We start from the raw sequence: 26,928 nt of genomic DNA, 5'->3' as shown, positions 1-26,928 counted from the left end.
AGGAGAGGGGAGCAAAGTCTCTCAAGTTTAGGCTGAGACACAAATGTCACATTAGCATATACAGCAATTCAGATAAATCTACTGAACAAGCACCCAGTAGCTGCAAATAAATGGCCCTGTTTACTTAGGGCCATGAATTCTCAGGCCTCTGATCTAAAAGTGAAATGTAAGAAAAATCCATTCGACTCAAAGCAAGAAAATCTGAGCTGCCCCCACCCCCAACTCATCTGCCAACCCATGCTGTCGCTCTGTAATTGCACAGGAGCCAGGGATGGCCTTATTTTGCAATTAGTCATGCGAGAGGGAGTTCTTTCTGAAATGTTCTCCCATTTGTAACAGTACCACACTCCTGCTTCCCACTGCCTTATTCATTTCTTCTGAACAACTTCAAACAGTATCTTATCCCCTGTGATACTTAATTTTAAACGTCAACTCAGCTAGACTCTAAGGCCCAGATATTTGGTCAAACATTATTTAAGATGTTTCTGTGAAGGTACAGGAATTTTTTTTAGATGAAATTAACATTTAAATCATAGACTTTGAGTAAAACAAGTTGCTCTTCATAATGTGGGTGGGCCTCATCCAATCAGTCGAAGGCCTTAACAGAACAAAGACTGACCTCCACTAGCAGGAAGGAATTCTTCCAGTAGGTGGCCCTGGGAGTCAAACTGCAACTCTTCCCTGAGTCTCCAGCTTGCCAGCCTACTCTGCAGATTTTTAACTTGCCAAGCCTCTACAATCACATAGAAGAATCACCAATTATTCAAAATAAATATCTCTCTCTCTCCTTCTCTTGTTCTCACTCTTGTCCGCGCTCCCGCTGTATGTGTGAGATATATGTGTGTGTGTGTGTGTTTTATATGTACTATGTTTAACTCATTAGGATATTAAGTTATACCCTATTCCTTTGAACTTCTAACAGTACCCAGTTTCTGGGTTCAAGCCCAGCTCCACTACTCATTCACAGCGTGACCCTGGGCAAGCTACCTCTCTGTGCCTCAGTTTCCCCATACATAAAACGGGGATAATAATATCACCTCCATGAGTTTGCTGTGAGAATTAAATGAGATAGTACACATAAAACACATAGTAGGGGGCTTCCCTGGTGGCGCAGTGGTTGAGAGTCCGCCTGCCGATGCAGGGGACACGGGTTCGTGCCCCAGTCTGGGAAGATCCCACATGCCGCGGAGCGGCTGGGCCTGTGAGCCATGGCCGCTGAGCCTGCGCGTCCGGAGCCTGTGCTCCGCAACAGGAGAGGCCCCAACAGTGAGAGGCCAGCGAACCGCAAAAAAAAAACCCACATAGTAGGGGCTTCCCTGGTGGTGCAGTGGTGAAGAATCCGCCTGCCAATGCAGGGGACACGGGTTCGAGCCCTGGTCAGGGAAGATCCCACATGCCGCGGAGCAACTAAGCCCGTGCGCCACACCTACTGAGCCCGAGACCCTAGAGCCCGTGCTCTGCAACAAGAGAAGCCACCGCAATGAGAAGCCCACACACTGCAATGAAGAGTAGCCCCTGCTCACCGCAACTAGAGGAAGCCAGAGCGCAACAACAAAGACCCAATGCAGCCAAAAATAAAATAAATTTATAAAAAATAAATAAATAAAACACATAGTAAATTGTCTAGCACAGTGTTTTTCAAATAGTAGGTTTTTGACCCATTACTGAAATAAATTTAGTGGGTCTCACAACCATCATTTTTTTAAAAAGCATAAATTCATTAATGCTGAAAAGAATTATCAGAGGACACTAGACATACATAGGACACTAGACATACATATATAAGTAGTGTCTCACCAATCTTCTTTCAGATATGCGTGCACGCACACCCACACACACACAACAGGTTACTGTCTAGATTTATTTCTTATAATGGGTCACATCAAAAACAAGTGTGAAAAGCCAGACTCCACCATATAATAAGTACTCAATAAAATTTGGTAGCATCATCATTATTATCTCACTCTAAAAGGCAATATAACATTCTTTACTAGTAATAAAAGAGAGCTGCTAATATTGGTATCAATTCTACACGTTGTTTCCTGCAGTGCTGTTTAAGAGTCACTCCAGCTCCCTAAGTTAACTCTCTCTCCTCGAAGGACTCAGGCGGTCATTTAAATATTTTCTGACTCACAATGCTGGCCAAGGATTAGCAAGCCCCTGCCCAGCCCAGAACACATGAAATATAAGCAATTTGTTAAGAAAACCACTTGACTCTGCAAGACTGCACAGGGCTTTTGTAAAATTAAAGCCAAGCTGGAGAGAAACAGTTTTTCCACCCCCCTGGGAGATGTGTCATAGAGAAAGGTTACACAAGGTCAGCTAAGCTGCACTTTCTGAGACTGGAACCTCACTCAGCTCTATAACACGCTTCCTTGTTTTGGGGTTGGGTTTTATCACTGTGTTTTTCCCCTAACTTTCCAGGTACACATGCATGCACACACACCCCTCACTGAAGAATGGAAATGAAATCCCTATGAACTATTCTAACAGCTTAGGTAAAGGGAATCTGTTAAACCAAAGGAGTTTAGGTTTTGAAGATCTCAAAATAATTCTATTGCCTATAAGTTTTTCCCCCTCCAGAAATGAACTAAAAACTCAGCCCAAATTTTTTTGAAACAACAGGGGTAATTCCATCCCCTGCAACACACACACATACACACACACATGCATTAGCACTGTTTTGTTTAAAATGGACCTCCTCATCCCAGCTGAGAGTAAGCTGAGGTGTGAGTGGATGTGCAGTTTCCAATGGAGTTCCCAGGGTGTTCCTTAAATTCAGAAAACCAGATTCCTATTGATGCACATGTAGGTGCTTTGCTTTTTATTTCTTCTTCCATGAGAATACAATCTTGGACTTGTGCCAAAGCATTACATCTGGAACACATAAGTGCATGTAGGGGTGTAAACTAATCTTTTAACGTGTGATAGTATTCCTTTCTTATTTTTATTCCATTCTTCAAACTATGATGGGGGGGGACAAAAATTGCTTTAGCATCAAAACTCTCCCCTTAAATGAAATCCTACCTCTTTGCCCAATAGATAAAACAAATTAAAATGCAGCCTAACTCCAATGCCCTCCACCACACCCTGGTACCTCCAGGGCTGTGGGGGTCCCTAGTTCTCACCACACTTCTCAAGGCATGGAGGCAGGGGAATATGGGAGGATCTCCAGGAATCTCCATCATGCCCTCAGAGTAAAGGGAAGCCAGGTCTGCCGTATGCTCAGTCAGTGCCAGATGCACTTCCATTCCACAAATTCAGGCATTAAATATTGTATCCAAGGTCTTCAGCCTTAGATTAAACACTACACTATATTGTGTCACTATCTTCAACAAGGAAAAGAGATGCTGATGTTCCTGGATTTTTGTCTGTACAGCTTGAAGGATGGGCCTCTGAGTGTCTCTTCAGCAAACGATGACTGGGGGAGCTGAGTGAGTGATGCACCCAGTAAAAGTATTTCAGGACTGGACTTAATATCATTGAGATGGCAAAACCTCCCACTGACCTGCAGACTCAATACAACCCCTGTCAAATTCTTTGCTGCCTTTTTTGCAGAAACTAACAAGTTGATCCTAAAATTCATATGGGGACCCAAAATAGCCAAAACAATCATGGAAAAGGACAAAGTGGAAAGATTCGTATTTCTCGATTTAAAAACTTACTACAAGGGTATAGTAATCAAGATAGTACCAACAATGGTACTAGCACAAGGACAGACATACAGATCAATGGAATAGAAATGAGAATGCAGAAATAAACACATTTATGGCCTACTGATTTTTGACAAGGATGTCAAGACAATTCAATGGGAAGAATAGTCTTTTCAACAAACTGTGCAGGGTCAACAGGCTATCCACATGCAAAAGAATGAAGCTGTACCCGTCTACCTCACACCACACCTAAAAATAATGTATCAAAGACCTAAATGTAAGAGCTAAAACTATAAAATTCTTAGAAGAAAACTTAGGCATACATCTTTATGATCTTGGATTAGGCAAAGGTTTCTTAGATATGACACCAAAAGCACAAGCAATACAAGAAAAATAGATAAATTGGCTTCATCAAAATTAAAACCTTGGGCTTCAAAGGACACCATCCAGAAAGTGAAAAGACAACCCACAGAATGGGAGAAAATGTTGAAAATTCATGTATCTGATATGGGACTGAATCTAGAATATATAAAGAACCCTTACAACTCAATAGTAAAAACACAACCCAATTTTTTAAATAGGCAAAAGATCTGAATAGACATTTCTCCAAAGAAGATATACAAATGGCTGATAAGCATATTAAAAGATATTCAATCAACACAATATTGAAGGAGAACAAAGTTGGAGGACTGAGGCTACCTGACATCAAGATTTACTATAAAGCTACAGTGATCAAAACAGTGCAGTACTGGCAAAAGAATAAACAAATAAATCAATGGAACAGAATAGAGAGCCCAGAAATATAGACCCTCATAAATAGAGGCAACTGATCTCTGACAAAGGAGCAAAGGCAATGCAATGGAATAAAGACCATCTTTCAACAAGTGGTGTTGAAACAACAGCACATCCACATACAAAAAAAGAAAAAAAAAATCTAAACATAGACCTTACACCCTTCACAAAAATTAACTCAAAATGAATCACAGACCTAAATGTAAAATGCAAAAGTCTAAAACACCCAGAAGATAACACAGCAGAAAATCTAGAATACCTTGTAATGGTGATGCCTTTTTAGATCCAACACCAAAAACACAATCCATGAAAGAAATAATTGATAACCTGGACTTCACAAAATTTAAAATTTCTGCTTTGCAATAGATAATACCAAGAGAAATAGAAGATAAGTCACAGAATGGGAGAAAGCATTTGTGAAAGACACATGTGATAAAGGACTATTACACAAGATATACAAAGAACTCCTAAAACTCAACAAGAAACAAACAACCTGAATCAAAAACGGCCCAGAGACCTTAACAGACACCTCACCGAAGAAGATATACACATGGCAAGTAAGCATATGAAAAGATGCTCCATATCATCATATGACAACAGGGAAACACAAATTAAAACAACGAGGATACCACTAAACACCTATGACAATGGCCAAAATACAAAACACTGACAACACCAAATGCTGACAAGCATGTGGAGCAACAGGCACTCTCATACACTGCTGGTAGGAATGGAAGATGGTACAGCCACTTTGGAAGACAGTTTGGTGGTTTCTTAAAAAACTAAGCACTCTCTTACCATATGATCCAACAATCACACTCCCTGGTATTTACCCAAAAGAGCTGAAAACTTATGTCCACACAAAACTTCTGCAGGGCAGAAGCTGAGACACGGATGTAGAGAACAAACGTATGGACACCAAGGGGGGGTGGGGATGGTGGTGGGATGAACTGGGAGATTGGGATTGACATGTATACACTGATGTGTATAAAATTGATGACTAATAAGAACCTGCTGTATAAAAAACTAAACTAAACTAATACTAAACTTGCTTTGGGTTATTTGTATGGAAATATGTTAATATAAATGTTTCAGACGTTACATGAAATTCCTAAAAATCTTATATGTTCTGGTATAATAAGTCATAAGTCTAGTTATTACTTTAAAATGTATATCTCAAAAAAAACCCTGCACATAGATGTTTATAGCAGCTTTATTCATAATTTTCAAAACTTGGAAGCAACCAAGATGTCCTTCAGTAGGTGAATGGAAAAATAAACTGTGATATACCCAGACAATGGAATATCATTCAGTGCTAAAAAATGTGTTATCAAGCCATGAAAAGACATGGGGAACCTTAACTGCATATTACTAAGCGAAAGAAACCAAAATGAGAAGGCTACACACTGTATGATTCTAACTACATGACATTCTGGAAAAGGCAAAACTGTGGAGACAATAAAAAGATCAGTGGTTATGGTGGAGGGTGGAGGAAGGTATGCACAGGTAGAGCACAGAGGATTTTTAGGGTAGTGAAATACTCTGTATGATATTATAATGAAGGATATATGTCATTGTACATTTATCCAAACCCACTGAGAGTAGAATACCAAGAGTGAGCCATTAGGTAAACTATAGAATTTAGATGATTATGATGTGCCAATGCCGGTTCATCCTTGGTGACAGATGTACCATTTTGGTGAGTGCTGTTGATAATGGTGGAGGCTATGCATGTGTGTGAGCAGGGAGTATAGGAGAAATCTCTGTACCTTCCTCTCAGTTTTATTATAAACCCAAACTGCTCTAAAAAATAAAGTTAAAAAAAGATATTTAACTAACCATTAGGGAAATGAAAACCAAAACCACAATGAGATACCATTTCACACACACTAGAATGGCAATAAGCAAAAAGATGGACAGTGACAAGTGCTGCTGAAGATGTGGAGTAATTGGAACCCTCATATACCACTGGTGGGATTGCAGAATGGTACAGCCACTATGGAAAAAATTCCTCAAAATGTTAAACATTGAGTTACCATCCGACCTGCAATTCCACTGCTGGGTATGTACCCAAGAGAAATGAAAACCTATTTCCATACAAATTTGTACACTCTTCCCTGGGGAAGGGGAGAGCCAGGGCAGGTAAAAAGAAGACAGCACATGGACAGAGAAAGTGCTCTTGTACATATGGCTAAATGAAGGGAAAAAAAAGGCTGGAGAAGAATAGATAAAAAATGAGCAATTATGTTGGTTTTTAAAGATATACACAGGTACACACATCTGTACGTAAGAATGTAAGAGAAATACACAGCCAGCTGATCATAAATGTTCTTTCTGGATGCAAGCCTGGGATGAGGGAGGTGGAATTTCATTTTTTACTCTACAACTTCTGATTTGTTTGCATTTCCGTGTATTAAGAAATAATCAGAGTTTCCTATGCAAAAGAGCATTTCTTTTTCTAGCCAAAAGGGAAGGAAAGACGGAAGAGGCCACTGGAGTGGGCAGTGCGGGAATCTGTGAAAGTGGACAAAAGCGAAAGAGCATTCCAAGTAGTGGGAACAGCAGGAGCAAAGATATGAAAGTGGAAAAGCTTCGGGGGTATTTGGGGGATGTCAGTTCAGCTCTGTTACAGGAGGCAGAGGGTGACTTGGGATGTGGTGTGGTAAAGATGAGTAGGAACGGTGAGTTGAAGCAGCCAAGTTCCAAGGTGTCATATGCCCCTCAGGGACGGAGGGCTATGGGGACATGGGATGGCCACTGTAGGCTGGGGGCTGGGGAGACTGCTGAGAGAGGATGGGGGGCTGTGGTTGGGCAAGAGGTCTCGGCAGTGGTTCAACCTGGCCTCTGTCTCACCATAAACTGACCCCCAACTCCATTATCCAGATTTGGCTCCTAATAAGATCATCTCCAAAAAGAATAACGCCCACGCCAGTAAAATCCCCAAATCTGAATGAAGAACTTCCAATGTGTCTGAGCACACCTCTCCTATTAGGAGCACGAAGCAGTGATGGAGTGACCTGGGTCAATCCTTAGTCACCAGATGACAACCCTGGACAGCCCCTCCCGCATGCAGGCTGGGACGGGGGTAAGCACTTTGCAAATATCTTCTCATTTCATCCTCAGAGCAGACCTGTGAGGTACAGGCAAGCACCACTCCCCTTTACAGATGAGCAAACAGGCCTGGAGAGGTTAGGCACCTTGTCCAAGGTCACTCCACTGAAAATGCTAGAGTGGAGGCTGGAACACAGGACCCCAAATGCCATCTCTACAATTTCTATTTGCCTCAAAGCCGGTCAGTGTGCTGCTCCAGCTTCCAGGAAATATTACTGAGCTCAGAACTGGAGATGAATTCAGGGCTTGGGGTTCTATTGGTAGGAACAGCAAATCCAGATCCATAAATTTACCATATGCTGGCTGGAAATTGAGGTGAGGTGTTGGGACAAGGAACCAAGTTGAACTGTTAAATAACTAGCTTGGTCTTTAGCTGGCTGAGCCAGGCAAGACACCAAGCTGCCTCCTTTATCCTCCAACTCTGGCCACGGGCCCCAGCCTGTCTTTCTGGAGCATTCTGGTTTTCACTTGGGCCCCATGTCTAGTTCTGCCCTGACTTTTGGTCCACCTTGGAAAAGTCAGGAGACACCTGGGAAATGAAGGCAATGACCTCCTCCAGTCTTGTTGTTCCACAGCCACCAGAAACCCTGGGGCATCCACCTAACATCGCAACAAACCCTCACTGAGCCAGGGACTGAGCATTTGGCCAGGAGCAGCCTTTGCCTCCCAGAGCTGACATTCCACAGGGATGCGCACAAAAGAGAGGCCTATCTAAGATATATAAAACACCATCTTGGGACTTCCCTGGTGGCACAGTACTTAAGAATCTGCCTGCCAATGCAGGAGACACAGGTTCGATCCCTGGTCCGGGAAGATCCCACATGCTGCAGAGCAACTAAGCCCGTGCGCCGCAACTACTGAGCCTGCGCTCTAGAGCCCACGAGCCACAACTACTGAGCCTGTGAGCCACAACTACTGAAGCCCACGAGCCTAGAGCCCATGCTCCGCAACAAGAGAAGCCACCACAATGAGAAGCCTGCACACCGCAATGAAGAGTATCCCCCGCTCACCGCAACTAGAGAAGGCCCGCGTGCAGCAACGAAGACCCAACGTAGCCAAAAATAAATTAATTAATTAATTAAAAATAAATAAAACACCCATCTTTCTTTAAATCACTGAATAAATCTTCAGAGAAGATCCTCCTCACCTTCATCTCTCCCAATACACCTGACAAGAGGCCCAAGAAAACAAACAGTTGGCAATTTATTCATCACTCCACACCACAATTGGGTGTGAAAAATGGGTTCCGAAAAATGGGTTCACTAAGAGGGTCCGTGACACAGGACAGTTGCAGAGATAATATGAAGATATTGGTGCTGAGCTCAGCAGCCCAAGGCACAGCCATTCAGATCAACTGTCATTTACTGAAGGCTCTGCTATGTCAGTTCCTTTTCCACAGTATATTCCAACACACACACACACACACACACTGCTATAAACAATGAGAATCTTGCATCAAGCCCCCTAGGCTCATGCTCAGTTGTCAAGGCAGCAATTTCAGGAACATCATCACTCCAGGTCCCGCCCTCTAGAAAGGAAGGCACGAGCATCCTGGTCAACCAGGAGAGCACACAATGCTGAGCTCTTACTCCAGTCACCTGCTAGGATTTGGGGAGAAGGTGGGGGAGCTTCTGCCCACACGGCTCACTTCCCCTCTCCCTTCGCCAGGGAGACAGACCATGTCCAGGGCTCAAGAGCTGACTGGCCACACCAGGGGCTTGACCACAACCTTGGGCTTTATATGCATAGAATGGTCTTCCCCAAGACACCCACATGGCTGCTCCCTCTTTCAACTGGGTTTCTGCTCAAATGCTGCTTCCTCAGAGAGACCTTCCCTAACCTAAACCAACCCTGCCTCCATCCCAGCCACTCTGGATCCCCTTCCCAGCTTCATCTCCTTCATCACACTGATCACACTCCCTGACATTATATTATAGGTCTAGTTGTCTGCTGTCCATCTCCATCACTGGGATGTGAACTCCTCAAGGGAGGAACGCTGCTGGTTTCCTTGACTGCTGTGTGGCCAGGCCAGAGCCCTCCCTCCAGAAGTGGTTCTTGAGCTGAGCTAAGTGGCTAAGGCACATGAAAAAAGCAAAACTTGCCACCAAACCTCTCCACAGTGGACCCGGCTCCACTCCCCACAATGGTGACCTCCCACGCAGAAACTGACTCAGTAAGTTAGAATCATATATGAAAACATTTCGTTTTCACTCAAGTTTCAACTTGTATATGTGAGGTGATATGAATCAGGCAATATTTATACAAACCATGAAGATAATGGGTCCAAGGATGAATAATTTTTTTTTTTTTGGCCACACCTTGTGGCATGTGGGATCCTAGTTTGGACTGCTGGGAAAGTCCACCCAGGATTAATTTTTAAAAAATATATCTAGGAAAAAATATATATATATATTTAGGGCCACAATTAATAAACCGATTAAGGAATGAATTGAAAAAATCCAGGGAAAGAACAAAAGTGTGAAAGAAACAGAGCTCCACACCCCATTGTCACTCACCCCTGCTGCCCAATGAGTTACAGGAGCCTGAACAATACCGATCTTGGCCTCGAAAGTTTCTAAACTACTGCAGTTTTCCTTGGTGCCTCTTTGCCTCAGGCCCCCTCAGATGATATACGACTCAGTAGCACACTGAGTTTTGGTCAGGGGCTCAGGAACCTTGGTGATGGCAGAGAAGTAAAGGCAGCTTTCTGGGATGGATGGTGATGGATGAAAGGATCAGGATGCAACACAGACCAGAAAAACTGGAGCAGTAGCATGCAGAAGCCTGGAGGCCACATCTCATCCTCATAAGAGGGGGTACGGGGACTATATCTGGTTCTCTGCACACCACATCTTTCCTCCACAAGAATGGGCTCTCTCTGGAAGCAACGAGTTCCCTCTCACTGGAAGATTCAAGCCCAGGTTAAGCAATAACTAGGAAGAGGTGTGGTGGAGGTGGTTTAAACTGCAGGTTAAACTATGTGACCTCAAAGGTCACTGTAGCCTGGCGTTGCTGACTAATGGCCAGTTCCTTTGCATTTCACTACTCTTAAACCTCTCCAGACTCGCCTTGCTTCTCTCAGCAGATACTCATTCGTTCCGTCACTCAGGGACATCTATTGAGCACCTACTGTTGCTAGGGGCCAGAGCTCAGCAGTGACCAGGGCAACACACCTACCCTCTTGGATTCTACATTCTTCTGGGTGAAGACAATAAACCCATAAACAGATACATGAGTAAGACCATTTCAGGTAAGCACCATGAGTAAAATACAATGGGGGAATGTGACAGAAACTGCGGGGCTGCTTTGGACTGAGTGGTCAGGGGAACCTTCTCTACAGAGGACACATCTGAGCTATAGGGCAAGAAAGTGCCAGACATGAGAAGAAGTGGTGGAACAGTGTGCACAGCAGAAGGAAGAGCAAGTGCAAAGGCCCTGAGAAGTCTCCTGACACACTGAGTTCAAATTCTCATGAACTGCATCCCATCCTAAAGGTCCCACCATAGGCCAACAGTTCCTAACCCCACCGCCTGCCTTCTTTCCCCAAATGACTTCTTTATCAGATTTTCTCAAGTCAAGGCAGACCTGAATTTTCCACTGGAAGGTGTGCTCTGAGCAAGGGCACAAAGGAACATGTGTGCACCTCCACCTACAGGGGCAGAGGTAATGTTGACATCTCGACTCCATATAAACTTGGGCCTGCCCTGTATAGGGAGCAAGAACTTGCATCTTCCCACCAGCGGTTCAGGGCCCACATTTGTGGGCTGCGGACCTTTTGCAGAATATGATGAAAAGAGAACCCTCTGGAAAAATGTACACCTGTGCTCCAAGCATCTCGCGTGTATTTCAGAAGAGCCGCAGGTTCAGAATGCCTGTCTGTGGTTACCACTGCCAGAAGAAAAAAATAAACTGGTGTGGCCCAGAGACACTCCACTGATGGAAGGGACAATCTGTTAGAGGTGACTAAATGGAAGGGAGGAGACAAGATCAGGCCCTCGTACCCCTAAATAAACTCCCACATTCTCAGAGATTAGAGGATGTCAGCCTATCAGGGGGACCAAGGCCTGAAGGAATTCTGGTGAAACCTTATCCACTCCACCCCAGCGAGGGAAACATCCAATAACACACCCCAGAGCCTCCAGAGAAGGTCCAAGACCCCATTTTCCAGGAGTGTCCTTGACAAAGGTCATCTCTAATCTCACATTCTGAGATACATTTTGCACAAGGCTGGTTAACCATAAGAAGTGTTACTACAAAGTCCAAGTATTTCTAGGCTGAAGGGGACACCGAGGCTACTGTGTAAATAATTCAGGTCATTAGCAGGGGAAGGGGAAGTGCCAAAAGCCTGCCCACCTACCTCACTGCGGAGCCCCATCCTCACTGGGATGCTCCATTAGACGTCAACCAAAATAATAACAAGAAGAACAGCTAACCAAGGTAGAATTTACCTTGTACCGGGCACTACATTAAAACCTTAATCTTACACAACCCTTTAAGGTTTGTACTATTATCATCTCCACTTTACAGGTGGGGAAATTGAGATACGAACAGGTGAAGTAACTTGCCCAAGACTACACAGCTAAGACGCAGACATAGCAAAACTCCTCTTCCACACCCCAGGATAGAAAGTGGTAACACCTGGGTAGTGTTTCTGCTCGTTCATCCACGACAGCTAACAACTACTGTTTGGCAGTTCTCGCACCCTCCCCCAGCGCTGGAAGCAAGCCTGCTTCAGGCATTAAATGGAGCAAGAGCCCTCTAGGAACAAGCCGCTCTGTTTCAGAAACGTTCAAGCCCATGATGAGGCCGCTGATAGTGCAAGCGCGGCTCTTCCCCGTGGCAAAGCCCCAGGGAACCTGACCAGGTAGGAGCTACCACGTTCAGAAAACAACTCACCTGTCTCTGACTACGAGGGACCGAAGTTCACCTTAACTCTTTGATGTCCGCCTCCCCCGCCTCTATCTCGGGATCCTCTGGCCGCGCAGTTTTAAAAACGCAGCCGCGAGCACTACGGCTCGGGTGGGCCAGAAACCGCGGCCACCGCCCCGCGCGCCCAAAGCCGGGTTCCCAGCCGCGAAATGACTGCAGCCCTCCGAGCCCCAACCAGCAGCGCCCGAAAGGAAGCCACCCCGAGGAAAAGCGGCTGCACCCCAAGACAGGTGGCACCTCGGGAACTTTCGCCCAAGAGTTACCAGAGGACCTAAGTCAGGGTCTCCGGCGTGAGCGGCAGCCGCTCCAGGCTGGTGGTGGCACCGCCTACCTAAGCCGCGCTCAGGGTGCCCGGAGCCAGAGAGCTCACATCGCCCGCTGCGGGCACAGGGATGAGCGGGGACGACTTGGAGGTGGGGGTGGGGTCCCGCTCCGGCACGGTGGGTGAAGGTAGAGAGGAGCCAGCCGGGGAAAGTGTCCCGCTCCGAAGGTCTAGCAGAGCAGCGGGGCTCCAGGCCAGCCGCCCACACTCACCTCGGCGCCCAGCACGGGCTCGACCGTCGAGTCTGCAGGAGCGAACCACAGCTACGATGGTGGCAGCGGAGGCTACGGGGGCGGTTCCCCGGGGCGGGGCGGGGCGAGGCCGGGGGCGGAGAGGCCGAACCGGCCACGTGGGCGGGAGGCGGGCCGGGGACCCCAGCGGGCGCCCCAGCCCGGTGGCGGGGTACCCGGACGCAGTCAGGCTAGGCCGCTGCTCAGCACTCCCTTCCCCGTGTCCTGCCGGCGTCCCGCGGAAGGCTAGGAAGGGAGGGGAGATCTGGCCCCCGGGACAGCCCCCAACGCCTAGTTCGGAGAGAATTTACCGGGTCGGGGAAAGGGTGCACAGCCCAACCTCCCGCTCCCGCTTCCCCCGGGGTGGCTCGCGGGACCGGTATTCGAGCGGGAGAGGACCGTGGCGACCCCGCAGGGGCTGCCCTGGCGGGCAAGCCGGAGCCTGCGCTAGGAGCCCCAGCCCCGCCTACCAGGCTGACCTTGGGCGTGTCGGGTCCTGCCCAAGCCTCACTTTCCTCGACTGTGGGGGTGAGATTGAGGACGAATCCTCGCGCGCCCAGCAGGTTCTCAGGAAACGCCAGCTTGTGGGCAGAGGCTGAGCTTGAAAAGATAGCAGCCAGCTGTGGCCTGGGTCTTCCGTGCTGAAATAAACATGGCAATCTAAATACTAAAAGTATTTTCTGTATTCATTCATTCGTTCATTCAACAGATAACTCCTACAGTCCTCAGAACCCCATAAAATCAGGAATAAAAAATGCCCTGCACACTAGTTATGGGCTTTTATGAAAGTATAAACTGTCATAAAAATAAAAAATTCATCAATTGTTTTCACGTGCCAGGTGTGCATTTTAGGTGCTTGATCTACTTTAACGTTCACAACAGCCTTGTGAGGTGTAGGGGTTGTAGGGGCCCACTTCTCAGGAACTGAAGCTTAGAAATGTGAAAGTGAAGCCAGCCCCCGGATAAGAGGAGAGAGCATCAGCTCAAGGGCGAAGGCGTACCCTCCAGTAAGTGAATGGACCAGGCTCTGAGTGGACCTCCTCAACTCTCTCCATGGGGTGAGCTCTAACCCCAACCCCCTCATTCCACCTCACAGGAAGAGGCGGGATGTCGAGGGCTTCCTGTGAGGGACGTGTCCTGGCAGCAGCCGCTGGCATGTAAGTCTCCCAGCCCAGGCCCCTGTGACCAGCATGAGGAGTTCAGACCTTGCTCTGGTGCAGGTTTTCTTCCTTGAAACCCGTCTCTCCTTGCAGGCACTCAGTGCTGGGTGGCCTCTTCCTAGCCCACAGCCCACCTTTGGGGCCGGATCCAACAGCTGCAACTTCATTCCACTACAACTTGATCCCAAACCCAGTGCCTCATGATCCATCCCTTTCCTGTTCAAGGATCACACACCCTCCCCAGTACTCCCACTTCCAAGGGCAAAACCTATATCCAGATCTCCCAAACCCTTTTGTTATTCTCCCTTCTCCACACCACGGAAGATCCCTTACTACAGCCAGCCACGTTTATTAAATAATAATAAAGGGCTTCCACTCCCTCAGCAACCCAGAGCTCGGCAGGCACTTCCAACCCACAAGTCGACACCTGCTATCCTACCCAGGCAACCTTGTCAGAGACAAAAGTTATATTTCCATTAGACTCCATTTAATGATTTGAGCGTCTGCTACATGCCACACGATGTGCCAGACTGTGGAGAACAGCAGTGACTCTGTACAAGATAGACATAGTCCCTGACCCCACGGAGCTCACAGCTGATGTGGGTACAGTCAGACCCATCACTGGGCAGGTTAGGGAGCAGCATGTGGTCAGAGACACACAAGGGAAGTGCTGGCCCTGATTCGAGCATAGAGAGGCTTCCTGTGGGATCTGGGTTGAAGAGAACAGGAGACATGGAAGCCCAGAGGTGGGAGAGCACAGGGCACCCTTCTGGAAGTCCATGGAGAGGGGCAGGTGGGGGGGAGAACAAGGCTGGAGGGGCCTTGGTGGCCAAGATGAGACACTAAACCTTTACCATTGAAAGTTTCAGGCAGAGGTGATGGGTTTGCACCAGCCGCTGAGTGAGGAATGGATGTAGTGGGTGAAAGTCTGCTGGACACAGCAAAGGCAACATGCATTTTTATTATTACTAGGGGCAAACTCCTCTATTTCCTCTGTTTTACAATTCAGGGTTTCTGAAAATTAGAACAGATCTGCAAGGATATGTTGCCTAGAAACAAATCAATGTAATCCCACAAGGGTTTATATGCAGTGTACCATGCCCCCACCCCACTCATGCAAGGGGGAGGGTGGGAAGGACTTGGTTCTTGGGCTCAAGTTAGGAGACTGTTGGAGGAAGAGATGATACATCCAAAGGGAGTCCTTTGGTGGGGAGTGTAGAGGAAATAGGCAGGAAATGTGGGTCACTATCCATGGAGTTGGGAAACTGGTGGAGAGGCCAGAAGACACTGATGACCAGCCACCTTTTCTCCTTGAAACAGTTCATGAGCGCCCATTGAATTCAGCTCCATCTCCCCTAACTCTGCAAGAGAGGGTAGAATAGCACCAGAGCTGTCACCTCACTGAGTCATCAATTGGGAAAGCTGAGGTGTCTACTGGGGTCCCCACATGGATGAGGGAGTGATGAGCTGTAACTGATGACAGGCAGGAAAGCCATGGTGAGGGGCTGGGACAAGGCACCAGGCAGCACAGTCGGGGAAAGCAATCTCTTGAGAAGGCACGACCAAGGGCAAGGACAACAGCAATGGAGAGACACTGAAACCAGCAACGCGGGCCATCGAGTGCCCACTGGGTACCTTTAACACTCGTTGTTGTGTAAGGTCATACATTTAAACCCCTCTGATGACATAATACCACTCGTATAACAATGCTGAGAGAAGTATAAAGAATAAGATAAAACCCAACCACAATCACACCACCCAGCCTCTCCCTTGTCATAAAATATTCTTCTACAGCATGATTGTTAAGAGCCGCCTGGTCTGTGGTATGAATGTGCCTCTTCTTATCATCAGTCCCAAATAGTACTTGGTTTGTTCCTCATTCCTCAGTATCAGAAATAATGCTTGGTGGTAAAAATCTATGCACAATTAACTTTGATGCACATTTCTGGTTATTTCCTAAAGAAAAAATGCTAGAAGTGGAATTACCGGAAGGGGCATTAAACTCCTCTGCCCGTAGCAATGTACAGATGCCACCCCCCTCCTTTTTTTTTTTCTTTTGCTTTTGAAAGGTGTGGAGCATCCATTTGATGAAGCAACACTATAGCCTTCTTCCCCAGGGGATGGTGACACCTGTGAAAGGATTAAGGTGTTGATCTCATTTTTCAGACCTAAGCAATGCTCTGCTAGCAGCTAATAAAAGACTTCTTTGAAAGCAAGTCCTTTCTGCTCTCATAATCTGGGTTAGAGGAAAACCTGAGAGGCAAGGCTGAGAGGATAAAGGCTCCACCTGCTTTATCCTCACAACCACCCCATAAGGCAGGTGCATTTTTACCCCCATTTGACAGATGAGGAAACTGAGGACTGGGGAGATGAGGTGACTTGCCCCAGTGACTGATCAGTGGTAGGGCTGGGGTCCCAAGCTGGTTAAAGAAGTAGAATCTAAGTCCAACCTAGGTGGAAGGCTTAGGCAAGGGGCACAGCTTGCCCTCAAGGAGCAGTCGTACTAGTTGAGCAAGAGGGTCTGGCACATAATCACAGGAGCTGTTCCGGAAGGCATGTGCCAGGACCTGGACTAGGGTGAACAGTGGTCAAGGAAGATTTGACTGCAAAGGAGGGCTGGAGACCTAGAGAAGGAGAAGAAACAGGCAGAAGAAACAGCCTGGGGAAAATGACCCAGGGCAGGACTACAGGAGTAAGGAATTTCAAATTCTGCTATGGCTATAGAGAAGAAAGACACACACAGAGAAAAGAGGTTGGCAAGGGGCTAGGTAATAACTTTGCGTTTACATCCAGGGCTATTGGCAGTTTCAAGCAGGGAGTGACAGCTGATCAAGTAGCCATCTCCTGTGAGGGTCACAGCCCACTGCCCTGCAGAGCTGAGTACTCCAGGAGACAGGAGCTCCACTCCCATCACCTAGCCAACCTGCTACCTAGACCAGGGCTGAGGGAGACATTTAGGGGATCACACTTTATAACTGTACACTCTTAACCTGCCCCAGGTGACCATATCCCCGAAGGCAGGGGTGCTCACTGTGTACTAGGCTCTGTGCCCAGAACTCTACTTGGCTTCACATTCAAGCCTCACATCAACCTGATTAGGTACTGAGATTACTTACTTCCCAGATGTGGAAACTAAGTCCTAATCAGGTCAAGTGACCCACTCAAGGTCACACAGAAAGCAGCCAACTGAGATCTAATTAATCTCAGCCAACTGAGATTAAAGCCCTGCTTTAATCACAATGGTTTAAAAAATCTTGCCAATAATAATGCACGTTTATACACACGTGTGCAGGATTTTCAAGTACATCAAACTTCAGGTACACTAACCAAAGGCACGACCTGCTTGTATTTGCATTCTGTCACCAGGCATGCTTTGGCCTTTCTTTGCTCTGAGTTCTCCCTGGCCTGGCCTTGCCTGGCCTGGTGGGAAACGTCTATGGTTTGTCTGGAAGCTGACATCTGCCCACTCCCTGGAATGTTTCTGACCAGCAAGAGCAGGAAAGACCAGGAAGAGCCATCCTCATCCTGGAGGACCATTACTTTATCTCTGCCCCCCTCCAGCTTCTAAAACTTGGAAAATTCCCCTGAGCACGAATTGATAGTCAGTTAGAGAAACAATCCCTGCTTTTGTTCACATCCAGAGCAGGGCGTGGTCATCTGGCACAGGGACCTTGAAGCAGGAAGTTCAGAAAAATGTCTGTCTCTATAGGGGCTGAAAGATGACTAGGGAAAATGGAGCCTGGTAAATGGGACATTAGCAGATCTGAGTACACACTCAACTGTCACAGGCTATGTACAATCAACTGTCACAGGCTCTGTACAGTCAACTATTAAGACGCCCAGGGTTCCTGCCTTTAATTTTGCTAGGAGGACCTCCCCCTCCCCAAGCCCCATCCCTTCCTCCCAAAACAGTCAGATGCAGACCCACCCTCTTCTCTTAGGGGAAAGAGATGATTTAACTTCGCACTTGACAAAATCCCTGGGCTGAAGCTCCCATCAACAGGGAATTGTCTCCCACCCATGTCCATATGGCCCCCAAATAGTCCAAGACCTGCTCTTCCACAAAATGAATAATAGCCACTATCTACCATGTGTCTAGCACTTGCCAAGCATGGCCATGGGTGCTTTATAGACCCCCCAGCTCATTTAAGTTTCACAATAACCCAATGTGGTGGGTATTAGTCCCATCTTACAGATGAAAAAACTGAGACTCAGAGCAATTAGGTGATTTGCCCACAGTTCCATACTTATAAAGAGGTGGAGTCAAGACGGCAAGGATCTTGTATATCTTATTCATTACTGTGTCCCCAGTACACTCTTTAGGCTCTCAAATACAGTAAATATTGTCAAAGATTTTATCACCTATAAATGTGAAAGATGGTGTAAAACCCCTCCAGAAAAGAGGCCAGGGAGCCAAGCCCACTGATCTTGCATTATTTTTCCTTAATCTCAAAGACGAGATTTAAATTTTATATCATTGCAAAAGGCCTTACCCCATGTTTGTATCCCTCCCTCCCTCCACTGCATCCTCTATCTGTCCTATTCTTGGACCACTTCTGATTCTGTTCCTGTAGACAGAAAGGACAGGGTATGCTGGGGGTAGGGGTAGAAAACAAATATTTATTAAGGACTCACTATGCCTAAGACAGTGAAGATATAATTTATGTCTCCCTCCTCATCCACCTCCTTAGCTTATTGCCTGTAGTCTCTTATTCAACTAAACCAAAATTAAAAATGTTTTCTAACTAAAGCCTGCAAGGGGAAGCTGGTCTTTGCTACCCCTAAAGTTTGCATTTCTAAAACAAAGTGAATAAAACCAGTGGTGAGGTCCCAGAAATGTTGGCAATTTTAAGAACCCTAAACAGCTGTAAAAATGGACTCTGCTTTCTAATACCATGGTAAAAAGTAGGGCTTCTTGTGCTATCCAAAGAGGATTATTTTTCCCCACTAACAGAAAAGAGGAATTCACTTACTGCAGTATCTAATGAGATTCTTCCAATGGAGTCCTTTTAGATCCATCTGCTTAACCTCTAAACCAGATTTACTCTCAACATTTGGATTGAGGAGGAAACCAATTCACTGTAACTTGCTACTCAAGGTTCGTTCTTCTCCTTATACGTTATGTTGAGAAACGGTACAGCCCATTGATTAGGAGTAAAGGATGATTCAATCAGATGTATGAATCCCAGTGCTGCTGACTTCTTCTTTGTGCCCTCGGCAAAGCTACCCAATTCTGGGCCTCAGAATCTCAAAAATGAGACCCCAAAGTTGATGTACACCAAGAATTTAACTTACAGAGCATTGGGCGCACAGGAGATGAGAGGACTTCTGTCGGAAGAATGAACAGGCACCTTCTTCTTTCCGAAAGACAGGAAATTTGTGGCTCCCAAATTTCAGTGTCCATCAACTTCTTTTCAAATTTCAAATTTCTGCAAAGAAAGTCCATTGTTCTAAGAGTCAAATGTCTCCTTGAGGTAAGTGTCCCTGTCCCTGCTCCAGACGCCATGGAGACAACAGGCACCTGCCCATTGGAGGGGGAGGTAAAGGGTCAAGGGCAGCAGGTTCACTTTCTCTAAAGTACAAGACAGACCAGCCACCCTGGCCTCCTCACCCTGCATAATCTCTGTCCTTCTCAGAGGGAGAGCCCACAGAAAATTGTGCTAGGAATCCCAGCTATTCAGGAAATAGGAAACATGATCTAGAAAAATGAGCCACCACAATCTTAAAACATTTTATTTGATTCAGAAATTCTACGGTACAAAAACATTTTACAAATGTCAGCTGTGGTCTACTATTTACAGAGTTATGTACAAATCAAATAAGATGATAACATTTTCAATGTAAAAATATAGCATACTGCTACAGTCTGCCAGTCAGTGCTCACTACTCCACCAAACCTCACAAAAGAGAAACTTAAAGATGAAACAAAGACAATGGCAATAACCACTGTTCCACAGGCTTTCCCCCCAGAACATAGTAGCAGGGAGCTTCTGCAGTGAAAAACAAAACAAAACAAACCAACAGTGAAAACAGAAGTTACCTACTCTCTAAATGAATACATTTGGTTTTTTACAAAAGTTTTTGCTCTCTCCAAACTCACTACATTTTTTTCTTAAGACAGAAAAAAGACGCTTGTTAAAAATAACATATGATTACACATTAGCATCATCCAATTGTAACTTTTCGTCTAATGACTGGAGCAGCCAACTGTGTCTATGTCACATACAGACAGAAGATAGCTTCTTTGAATCTTCTCAACTGAAATTGTCTTTGATAAATCATCACATATGCAGTCATACTGGTTTGCTTTTGTCAGACTTCTGCTTGTGCAAACCACAGTGCTTGGTCAGTTCAGAGCTATGGCTCCAGCCCTTTAGAAATGGAAAAGCTCTTTGAGGAGTCTGTGGTCCTCGCTGAATTTTGGAGAGGAGCTGAAGAGCAGGCGGGAAGACAACTGACCAAAATTCCCAAGAGGTCCTCACTCACTCTCTTAGCAAATTAGCCCTTAGCAACTGCTATTTCACCTGTGGCTAAACTGAAGTCTGCACCAGTTAATAATACTGTGAGTCCTGAATTAAAAGTAATGCCTAGAGATACATAAAAATAGAATCCAAAAGTGGAAGTGAGGGGTGGTTGCCACTCAGAAGGTAAGAGCTGGTCTTGAAGAGTATCTTGAAGAAGCTCAGGAATGACATCAGACACATCAGGAATAAGCACCAAGTGTTTAAACACAAGAGGGGAAAAAAACCCATATATGATAGAAGACTACTGCCAAGAAAAAAAACTGTGGTAATCAACTCACAAAATGAATTCAGGTGATATACCATTTTTTAAAAGTGCCTTTGTATTTTTAAGTAGTAAGAGAAGCAGGGTACATAAGAATGTCTCTGTTAATCCCCATCCTGAGCTTGGCCGTCACAAGGCACCAATGTGAATAAGGCACCACCTTCTATTTGGGCAACTAAACTGAGTGTGAAGCTGAGAAACAAAAGAGCAGTGAAAATTATTAAGCCCTTGGAAAACAAGAGCTGTGAGGAATGAGTAGGGGTGGGATTATTTATCACTGAAATAAAAACACCAGAGCGATGACTTCACTGTGGTTTTCAAATACACGGAAGGTGACCAGCTGTTCTTTTCCCACTACATGCTGAACAAAGGAAGGCTGGTTTGAATTTCTATAAGGAAGATGTACAAAGAACTATCTGATCAGCAGGGTAGGTTACAGACTCTCCTTCACTGAAAATCCAGAATCCCATCCACAGCCACATGTCCGAAATAATTCATGCACAGCCTGTCTGACACCAGGGGGGTACATGCCAGATAATTCAAACTTTCTCTCACCCACAAAGCTCTGAAATCGGAATCAAAGCTATTGGCTTACAATCAGACTTCCTTTTATTTTCACCCTGACCCTGGAAAGGAGGTGATATAGTAAGGACGACCCAACACCCAAAAGGACTCCTAACTGATATCTCCATATACAGTTGCACACCTCCAAAACAGATCAATTCACAGATCATTTAAAACAGAAGACAAAGCATAGCTGGCTCTCGTGGACACTCAGGATTCCTTGCCCTACCTTCACAACGCCTGCTTTCCTTATTAGGTCTTGGCTTGAGCTCAGAATTACACGTCATCTATAACAGTGATTAAGCCAAGAGCTAAAACTATAAATAAGGTCCTTCAGGTGTGGAGCTTAAATGAAATTGCTCCAAGTGTCATATTTTTTAAATTGGGAGAACACAAATCTGATTTTGAAATAAACAACTGGCTTGTCTTTTTCTTAAGACATCATGAAGTGTAAAGAAGCAATCAAAAGATTTCAAATATATTCACAATCATATCAAATTTCTTTAGGGGAGCAATGGGTAAAAAAAGCAATCTAGCTCCCGGCTGCATTTAGTAAGAGCATTTTCTGGTGGCACCAGACATCTGTAATTACCATGGATGCCTTTCTTTTCAAATCTTATAAGTAGAGGGGGCAAACTGAGAGCTACTGGGCCAAATCAGGTCCACCCATCTGTCCCGTTGGGCCTGAATTTAATTTAAAATTTTGTTTTTAATTTAGTTATCAATACCAAAAAAGAATCAGAATCTTTCATGTAAACATCCAGATTCTCAGGTTCTCTTGAAAAACGGGACAATCAGGAAACACTGCATGGTCACAACTGACTGGACTGGCTGCTCCCTGTAGGTGGGACAGAGGGTGTCCATTTGCCACAGTCCCCACTATGCCCTACTGTCTCTCTGACACCGAGAGAGCATGTCACTGCCGTTTATCATCACCCCTTATTTATCATTACATTTGCTGTAGTGGGGCCCCCTGAAGGAACAGCATCTGTTAAATAAGAGCAGCACTCTTTACCAACAATATAAAAAGAAAAGGCTAATAATCTTCTCATTGGCATTGTCCACCTCCCTCCAATAAAGACCCAAAGAGCCAAATTAGTGTTGAGGTGGTTGGGGACTGCAGGGTTTTCTCTCTTTAGGGAGGAAAGTGTGACATTTCTTCTCCGGGAATAAAATAGGCTTTTCCTTCCTTTGTCTCTTTTAAAGGAAAAGATACTCAACTCTGAAAAAAGGAAAAGTTCTGAAAATCACATAACCCCACAACTTTGGGGGGACAGTTTTCCTGTTTATTTGTGCTTAAATGAGGTAACCTGAGACTAGGGTTTTTTTTTTTTAAATGACACTAGTAGCTATAAAGTAGCACGACTAAACTTTGACAAACATACATGAACTTAAATTACTATATATTGGTTCCAACGATGTCATCATTGCCTAGGACATTTTTTGAACTTCTGATCTGGGACTGTCCTCAGTTATTAATAATATGTCAACCAAAAACTCTGTCTGATGACTTACTGCCCCATCTCATTTTGGGCTCAAAATACTATTACCTGGCTGGGTCACCCGCCTAAGTACCTGGGCCTGGACCTGAATGACTTCTCATTCTCTCCGGAGATCTATATGCCTCAAAGGCCCAGGGCTCAGCCCTCTAGAGGACTCCTGCCCCAGTATGACTGGGCTGGGCCCATCCAGGTAGTCCCTGTTGCTTGTAGCTGACCTGAGAGAAGAACACACCTTTTCCTGGGCTTTCACCTCCCTGGTCACTCTCTTAGCAAAGCTTACTGTGTCAAATGCTAATGCGTCAGATGCGTCAGATGTGTAGGGCATTGGTGAGTTAAGATAAACAACTAGCTCCCTAACTTCAACTACCTGCACTGGTCTCCTGTACAGAGGACACCATCAGAGCCACAGAGCCTTTTACTCTCAGGATGAAGGCCTTTCACTGAGATCATCCCTATATTCTAGTTCTTGTTTCCCTAATGTCTAAAAGCCTGTGACTTGGCAGAACCTTTATCTGAATTCTGTCCTATCATTTTCACTGTCCACTCCATTTGTGAGTCAAAAATGCAGCTCTGCTTAAAATAAATGTTTTATTCCCGGCATGAGATGGGAGGGTTAAAAAAAAAAAAAGTGAAACTAATATGGCAAAACCAGGAATTTGAACTTCTCAACTATTCAGAGTTGGGCATTCATACTGTCGTTTCAATACTTGGTAAAACAGAGTTTGATTCTGCTGAACATCACAATCATTCGTATTTCAAAATAAGTACCCAAACCCCAAATCCAAACTAAAGCATCACCTCATTTTTGGACTATCACAATTTTCCCTTCTATTTTCATAAGTAAGCTCGCTGCCCACGCTCATGGAGCCCAGTTGATGTTTCCTCTCCAGTCCTTCACACTGTCCCTGGGGCCACTTTCTCAGAGATGCCTCCTTTCATGTGCAAAGCTGAGTATCTATCCTAAGGCAGCACCTAATGGTTCCTTTGGGGCATGCACCATTTCTCGGCTTCAATAAGAAATCACTGTGAAAATGTTCCAAAGTGAATTTTCGTACACCAATCTCCTTCACAGAACATATGCCAACAATAGAATGGCAGGACAGTCACGTGTAGGCAGGAGCTCTGTGCTCATCTCAGATTCCACGGTGACAACATGGAACATCTCTTCTCCAACAAGATGCCTGGTTTTATGGGGGAGACAGTTCTGCAGCCCACTTGTCTCTCCCTCAGAGCAGCTGCAGGAAACTTGATGCCAGAGAACAGACAAGCACGTTCTTCTCCCAAGAAGCTGCCAGCTGCCTTTACAGAGCAGGGAGTGTGGCATTTGCATCAAAGATAAACACAAACCTCTTCTTTCCATCAGGGGGGCAAACCTTCCCTTCCCCACCTGCTGGGCATGAGCCTGGAAGGAAAAGTCCTGCCCTCCCTACTTCCCACCCGGCCTTGGGATGTTTCTCAGTGTCCCCGCGTACCACTGGTCCTATTTGGTGAAGCAGTGAAAACCAGGGTCCCTGGGAGGGGTGCTGAGAAAACAGGGTGCCAAAATCCAGCAGCATCTATGAAAAAGGTGGAAAAAGACACTCACTCCCGCTCAAGGTCACGGGGAGGAGGAGGGAACAAGTATTTTCCCTTTGGAAACAAAAATTCTGTACAGAAGTCATTCATAAAAACAGAACATTTACTTCTCCTTTTTAAAGGAAATTCTTTCCTCTTAAGTTCTCAATATCTATTTTTGGCAGAAGGGAGCACAAGAGACATCTTTCATTGGGTAAGTACAACAAAAACAAAGTGAAACCTGATTCACAGGCTGGGCTGTGGGGGGAGTACTTTAAGATTCAAGAATTTAATGATTTCAGGTCCCATGTCTTCCAAAGATGATACTCAAAGAGCACACTCATCTTTGTAACAATCCCTTCCTTTTCACCTTCGTAAAAAGAGGTTTGGGGCTTCCCTGGTGGCACAGTGGTTGAGAGTCCGCCTGCCGATGCAGGGGACAAGGGTTCATGCCCCGGTCCGGGAAGATCCCACATGACGCGGAGCGGCTGGGCCCATGAGCCATGGCCGCTGAGCCTGTGCGTCCGGAGCCTGTGCTCCGCAACAGGAGAGGCCACAACACTGAGAGGCCCGCGTACCGCAAAAAAAAAAAAAAAAAAAAAAAGAAAAGAGGTTTGTCATTAGTCAAAACAAGTTCAGCAGATTAAGTGACTACCACCTCCACCTACTGCCGTATGTCAGTGGATTCTGATCCCTAACATTCCGGACACAGCTTTAGACCAGAGGCCAACCAAAGCAAAAATTACAACTTCCAGTAATACAGCCCAGTTGGGTATCAGTCTCTTAAAAATAAACTTCCAGGCACCAACATCTGAGATTCAGCACAGTAAATATAACCACGGGAAACCTCGCAGGGAGATCTGGCCCCTCCGTGATGCCTATTCAGATCAAGATGTGGCCCTGGTGCCTTCTGCACATTGACCAACCCATCTCAGAAAGAATGGTCTACATGGTCAGCCTGGCCCTGCGGCTCCCTCCTCAGCCAGATATGCCACCTGCTAATACATAAAAACTCATTTTTATGAAAGGTGATTGAATATTCAGTCACCTTCTTGACCTTTGACTCAGAGCTTTTTTAACACCCATGGCATTGTAAATGGTACCATAAATTCCACGTCAAAAATGGAAAAGAACATCATCTGTAACAACATGGATTCCAGAGAGACTGGCACTTGATTTCCATGGCTATAGTGGCATCAAAAGTGCTTTTTCCACAAAGCATTTCAAATCAAAGTAGCCAGTAGTGAATAGGCAAAGTTTGCACAGATAAATTAAGTCTGAACAATCAGTGTGGGTATTTTCCTGTTTCTCTTTACATGTTTCCTCCCTACCTCTCAGAACTGGCTCTAATTCAGTCTGCCCCAACATGGCAAGCTGCTGTCAGACATAATGGACATGCCTTTCAGAGCTCCACATGGTTTCAGAAAACTGGAGACTGCCAATATACCTGGTAGAGAAGAGAGGCAAGGACAGCAAGTACTGGCCAGGATTTCATTCTGAATATCCTTGTAAGAGACCTCAGCTCCAAGTGGGCCACATACCCAGAGAGACGAGCTGGGGAACCAGAGAGAGGCGGCAGCTAAAGTGGCAATGCTTAGACCCTTCGTTTTGTTACAAAGGAGCGACCGTGTGGAGTTCACCAGTGTAGCTGCAGCAACCAGGTTCTGCTTTGCATGCCCCAGAGGCGAGGAGCTTGGAAGGAAGGGCGGGAGGGTCCTCCTCACCTAAGAAAAGAAGAGAGGGCAGAACCACACGTCATTGCACTTCAGTGGGCTGGACACTCAGGCCAGAACGAAGCTGGATCTGGGTTTGAACCACTCACGCTGTACAAGTGAGGCAGGCATCCCAGTCAGCTCAAGACTGCGCATTCTCATCCTGCTAACAGGTTCTAGTTCCCTTAGCTGAGGATCCAGGGTTTGCGTGCATGACTCCAACTAGTCATAGGCACAGTAAGAGTAGCTCCAGACAGCATCCTGTAAGGGTTCCCTGGGTAAGCAGGCCCTCCTACCTGGAGCCTGCGCTGAGCTAGAATGGAGAGAATACTGTGCCCTGTGAACTCCAGGTTCAATACATGTGGCTTTAAAGACTTGGGAAGGTGGAGGGTGGTGAACATCACAAGTCCCAACAAAGATACAGGTCCACAGACCCTCATCTGACACCCTTGGGGACCAATGTGTTTGGTTTGGTTTTACAGTGGTTTTTTTTTAAGTCTTTATTGAATTTGTTACAATACTGCTTCTGTTTTATGTTTTGGTTTTCTTGGCCACGAGGCATGTGGGATCTTAGCTCCCTGACCAGAGATCTAACCAGCACCCCCTGCATTGG

At 45.7% G+C, this 26,928-nt stretch overlaps 2 protein-coding genes across 3 annotated transcripts in view; both read right to left on the bottom strand.

The window, feature by feature from the left end:
* The window catches only part of ARHGEF3 (Rho guanine nucleotide exchange factor 3), a 311,851-nt gene extending 298,252 nt beyond the window's left edge, over positions 1–13,599 (bottom strand). Inside the window, exon 1 of one of the 2 annotated variants that reach the window (XM_060307980.1) lies at positions 13,517–13,599. The gene's annotated coding sequence lies outside the window, so the exon portion shown is untranslated. Of the gene's footprint in view, positions 1–13,019; positions 13,091–13,516 lie in introns of those variants that run through there. The other variant, XM_030867470.2, reaches the window with a different exon arrangement.
* A 6,316-nt stretch (positions 13,600–19,915) lies between these two features.
* The window catches only part of IL17RD (interleukin 17 receptor D), a 67,102-nt gene continuing 60,089 nt past the window's right edge, over positions 19,916–26,928 (bottom strand). Inside the window, exon 13 of the mRNA XM_030867474.3 lies at positions 19,916–26,327. Coding sequence (XP_030723334.1) covers positions 26,215–26,327 — 113 coding nt within the window. The 3' untranslated portion in view covers positions 19,916–26,214. The remainder of the gene's footprint in view (positions 26,328–26,928) is intronic.

The sequence above is a fragment of the Globicephala melas genome, chromosome 11, assembly GCF_963455315.2.
Source record: "Globicephala melas chromosome 11, mGloMel1.2, whole genome shotgun sequence".
NCBI classification, from domain to species: Eukaryota; Metazoa; Chordata; class Mammalia; order Artiodactyla; family Delphinidae; genus Globicephala; species Globicephala melas.
The sequence above is the reverse complement of the archived record's forward strand: the minus strand, read 5'-3'. Positions and strand labels throughout refer to the sequence as shown.